The 5,469-nt window shown below is 33.5% G+C and overlaps 1 protein-coding gene across 1 annotated transcript in view; it reads right to left on the reverse strand.

Moving 5' to 3' along the window:
• ADGRV1 (adhesion G protein-coupled receptor V1) overlaps positions 1-5,469 on the reverse strand; it is a 548,236-nt gene that overhangs the window by 392,552 nt on the left and 150,215 nt on the right. The window contains exons 43-46 of the mRNA XM_019641108.1: positions 4,130-4,170; positions 2,150-2,275; positions 1,910-2,056; positions 1,523-1,630 (exon numbers count right to left, since the gene is read on the reverse strand). Of these exons, the coding sequence (XP_019496653.1) occupies positions 1,523-1,630; positions 1,910-2,056; positions 2,150-2,275; positions 4,130-4,170 (422 nt within the window). The remainder of the gene's footprint in view (positions 1-1,522; positions 1,631-1,909; positions 2,057-2,149; positions 2,276-4,129; positions 4,171-5,469) is intronic.

Genomic DNA, 5,469 nt, shown 5'->3' on the forward strand with positions numbered 1-5,469 from the left:
AACAAAATGACAGCAACTTGTCTGTTCCCCTTCCCCCAATTCCCCAGCACTGTTCCCATCCCCCCAATTACCCAATAAAAATCTTTAAAAAAAAAAATCTATACCTAAAACATTGGGGAATATAATCAAAAACACTTAATAAATTAGATGTCAATGACTAAAAAGAAGTAAACAAGAAAGATATATCCCAGTATTTTATCTTTAGCAATTGCATTTATGAGGTTGCTATTTCCTGAGATGAAAGCAAGCAATAAACACTTTCATAGAGAAAATCAAAAGTTCAGTAGGATATGTTAACTCTACAACATCTAAAAGAGATTTAAGTGGATATGTCAACAGGCTGTTAGATATGTAAGTGTGGAATACAAAGAAAAGGCTACCAATAACTATGGAAGATATTAGCCTATGATACTTAAAGCCATCGGATTGATGAAAAGTACCCAGAGCAAGTGAACAGTAAGTGAAGAGAAAGAAAAAGAAAATTAGAACTAAAATTCAACCTGAAAAACTTTAAGAAATCTAAGTTCAAGAAAGGAAGAAAAACTGGCAATGGAGACTTAGAAGGATGATACAAAGGGGAAACCTTTGTCATATGTTAAGTGAAGAGATCGTTTAAATCTGAGGATAAGGTGACTGTCACATGCCAATGGAAAGTCAAATAAGATAAAAGAAAAACACTGAATTTGGAACTCTCTTCTCATCAGTGAACATGAAGAAGTAAAGACAAAGCAAGTAGACAATTCTTTCAAGGTGTCTTACTATAGAAGGGAGAAAAGAGAACACAAAGTAGAAAGGGGTGAGATCAGGAAAAACTCTCTCATAAGCTTGGATATCTAGCACTTAAGCTGTTGTAACAATCCTACGGAGAAATGCTAGTGGTGCCAGACACGGAAGGGATAACAAAACCTTATGAAAGCCAGAGGGGAAACTATGTAAGGAGCCTGGCTTTGTAGAAGGAACACGCCCTCCACTGTAACAGGAGGGAGGAATAAGATGGCTTTAAGACGATTTCTGAATTTGGTGTTGGGAAGATGAGTAACCTCCTTTCTGGTGGTTTTCATTTCAACAAGGTCATGAGATAAAAGCGAGATGAGAAGCAGGTATGGGAGTGTGAGGAGTGGCAAAAATTATCAAATAAGTGTTATAAAGGAGATGTAGTTTACAAGGGAAATATGGGATTTAGGGGATGATGTTGAGTGCCTATTTGGCAATTTTATTTATGAATTTTCAGTGATATCTACTCTGTCCAGTTATATGATTTCTCTTCATGTCTACCAACTCAATTAAATTCTAATTAAATATTCATGTTTATTATTATACATGCTCTGGTTCGTGAAGACTGTATAATATTCATAACTCTATTATTTAAAAATTAACTGTGCCTAATCAATATCTACATTTTACTTTAGTACTTTACCCCAATCAAATTAGTTTTCTTTTATACTAACCCTACAGACTATGTCTGTGATGAATTTCACTTATAGTATTAAAAAGAAAAAAATTAATTTTAAAAGAATCAAACCTGAGTTGATTCAGAATCATCTCTTTGACTTGCAACAATTAAATAATCTTGACTATCTGAAGTAAAATATCTCACTTGAGAACTTTCTGAAATAATGATTGTTTGTACCTGCAAGGAAGACAGAACAGTGGGAATAAAAATTTAAGGGAGAATTTAACTTAAAAAGGTCTCTCAGTACAATAATACTATGAGTCAGTATTTGAAGGTCAAAACTTTAAAAACCATGCTGATCCCTAGATATGCCTATCTAGGTGTCATTTCTAGAAAAACAAAAATATCCCTAGGTTAAGACACATACATTATCTTACATTTAATCACACAAATCTAATTTTCTTTTAAATGAAGGAATCTACAAAAAATTTTATTCTTTTTTTTAAATTTTTTTACCAGCAATAATTTGAGTCCAGATGTGAATGTATACACACTATTAACAGAAGGCTTTTCTTCATTTCTTTCTTCATGAGTTATCACAAAGTAGGGAGAAAGACCAATATTAAAGGCCTCACAAGTTTTAGGATTTTCTATACTTAAATCCTAGGAAATAAGGAATAATAATAATAATTAGTGAGTTATCCCAACTTTACATGTACATTTTAGTTTGCATATTGAAAAATAAACAATTCTTACCTCAAGTGGAATAAAAACCCCTTGCCATCGGTAAACAGTAGAAGACAATTTTCTTAACATTACACCATATACTGAATCTTCCAAAGTAAAGAAACACCAGCCAGAAGCTGACNCCATGACAATGCACTTGGCTTCTTTGCCTGATTGCCACTGGCCCACCCAAGTGGTTCCATACCAACCTTTAATAATCCTACAACCTCCAGACTGCATTAATCCCTTGGGTTCTCACTAACAGACTCTGCTTCAGAAACCAAATTAAAAACACTGCTTATACTTCTAATGTGTAGATTAAAGTAGAGAGAACCAAGAAAGGATTTCAGACAGTGGGGAAAAGTTGGGAGAGTAACCAAGGTCAAGAGTTCTCACAATCATTTTCTGACTTTTCAAAAAAAGTTATTCAATGCACATACTTGCTATCCCCTTATAAATACTTTCATAATTAAAAAGTGTATATGTAATATCACTCTTCATTTTTCTCTAGACAAAAGTAACGTATTATCTTTCCTTACCCTTCACTAACATTTTCCCCCATATTTTAGTCATTCTAATTCTTCTCAAGCATAATGCTCATTTTAAGAGTGTCAGTCCTTTTGAAATTCTAGGATTTCTGGATTTTACTTTTGTATTAAAATGCCCACTGTCTGGCAATGTGACACTATCTCTAATTCAGTGAAATTAAAATCATTTTAGCTTTCCTCGCTGCTGCCCTTAGCATTAGTTAGCAGTTAAAAAGCACTTACCTATTCCTGAGGCTGGTGTGAAGGAGTGGATCTTATTAACAGCAACAAAATCCAGGGATTGAAAATATCTAAAAGAAGACCGTCCTGGCTCCCAAATGAAAATATCAATTGAACTCTGATCTCCTGTAATAATGGAATAAAAGTCAAATATGAAGCCTAAAGTTGCAGAAAAAGACAAAATTACACAGTAAAACTATAATAAAATATTAAATTTAATTTAAAAAAACATATTTAGTGGGACATCCCTCAGAAATCATTTAAATAGAAATATAATTTAGTAGAAAACACTTCAAAAGTCTTTTTGCATTTACCACATGAAGTGTATACATGGTTAGCCAATAATCATGATCTGATATCAAAGAAGAGTAAGTAATAAATATTCTATTTTTCAGGACTGTTGGTATTTTATCTATGAAAGTTCCACTAAGCAGAAGAAAACATATTCGTATTTAATTAATATTTTTAAACAGCCTTATCAAAAGTTGCTAAGCCCTATTTATCAGTACTATAAATTACCCATGGCACCCCAAGTACAGCGATATAAATGTTACCTGTTTATGCTTTGGGCATAATATCTTCGTAAAACTTTTCGTAGACCTTTCTACTTTACCCACCCATCCCCAATTTTATCATAATATCTTTAAAGTAGTGTTTCAGAACACCTAATGAGTATGGACATAACACTAAATTTTTTTCCCCAAAATCCATTTACAGTTGACAGCCAGTACTTATCCATAAAAAACATTCTATGGATTAGATAAAAAATTATTACAAGAGCATTTTCATATGAACGTACTATTTGAATGCGAGATGATTTTGATAATAATTATGTATGCATCACAAACATTGTATCGTCTCACCTAGAAAGACAGTTTTGGCAAAAATTAAGTAAATATCATCGCCTGCAGTCAAGGCCTTGACTTCTGTTGTCCCACTGATCGGCACTTCTTGAAAGTTAATAAACTCACTGCCAGACCATCTGAGCAAAAGGGAATTGGGCCTGGCATTAGCCTGGGTAATGGCTAAGAACACAGATCCTCCTCTGGTGAACAAGGCCATACTCAGCACACCTCGGACATGCAGTGTCTGATACAACACAAAGTTTCCTCCATCCCATCTGAAGACCTATAGAGAATGTTCAAATAGAAAACCCTCATGACAAGGAATTTGACACTTGTGAGCATTTAACCAATATCATATGTTTATTCTCCTGGATGTTTTTATTTAGTTAGGAAGACACTTTCATAAATGAGAAAATAGCAAAACTGATGCCCTCTCCCTCTTCCTCTTTCTCTCTCTCTCACTGTATACGTGTGTGTGTGTGTGTGTGTGTGTGTGTGTGTGCACGCGTGTGTATGCACATCAACGCAGAATGAGTTTTAAAGAGAAGTTATTTAAAAATAAATCAGTTTTAAATATATATCTAGGAAGGGTCAATGATAACAACATAAAGGTAAAGCCAAAAATAGGAGAGAATTAATTTAAATGCAAAAAATTTAGAACTGGATAATAAACTTTTTGATACTGTAATATCATTCATTACCCTCTGCTCTTTACATATTCTATTGCGCAAGCAATAGAATATAAAGACAAACACCTAATTGTTTTAGTCCTGAATATGGAAATGCATGCAAGGTTTCATTCAGGGTAAGTCTTCGTATATTTAAATGAATAGAAAATCTCAAAGCTACATAGTTTCTTATATAATCTGGTAAATTTCACAAAAAATTATATTTACTCAGTCAACAATTGGTAACCTTATATGAGCCAAGCATTATGCTAGGAGTTATAGAGATAGTGGCTTCTCCCTTTACAGATATTAAGTATTAGGAAAAAGTAAAAAATAAATAAATAAAAAATTAAATAAATGTTAAAAATCAATACAAATGCTAAAAATAACAATTGGCATGCTGTGATAGAGAATTACGGGCGCACTAAGGAAACAAAAGTAAAGAAAATGACATGACTAAATTTTCAAGGCAGAAAAAACCTGTCATAATCTAAACGAAGACTTGTCCAACTAGAAGAAATTGCTAGTGCTGAGGGAATGAAGACCTATAAAACTAGAGAGGAAAGATCATGAGGCAACTTTCATTAGGGTGACCATATAATTTATCACATGAAAACATGAGAGAGTGAAAAGGACAATGTTAATAATTATATCAGGACAACAGGCATAATCTAATACTGTGCTGGGAAAATAAGGAGATGCAGTTATCCTACTTATAATCCATATTAAATAACTTTAAATTTATTCTAAGTATAATTAGAAATCATTTAATAGTTCTAATATAAAGAATAACATGAATTAATATGTTTAAAAGATTACTCTGGCTACTTGATGAAGAATGGATCTCAAGGAGTCAGAGAAGAAGTTCAAAGACCAGCTAGAGGCTACTTTAATAGTGTGGGACAAAAATGAAAGGGACCTAAATTTGGGAAGGAGAAGCAGAGATTAAAAAAAAAAAAAATCTGGGCCGGCGAGTGGCGCGATGGTTAAGAACTGGCTTGGGATGCCAGAGGGCCCCGGTTCGGATCCCACATATGAGGGCCAGTGACACTGCCCTCCACAGTTAAGAT

The sequence above is a fragment of the Hipposideros armiger genome, unplaced genomic scaffold (assembly GCF_001890085.2).
Source record: "Hipposideros armiger isolate ML-2016 unplaced genomic scaffold, ASM189008v1 scaffold_57, whole genome shotgun sequence".
NCBI lineage: Eukaryota > Metazoa > Chordata > Mammalia > Chiroptera > Hipposideridae > Hipposideros > Hipposideros armiger.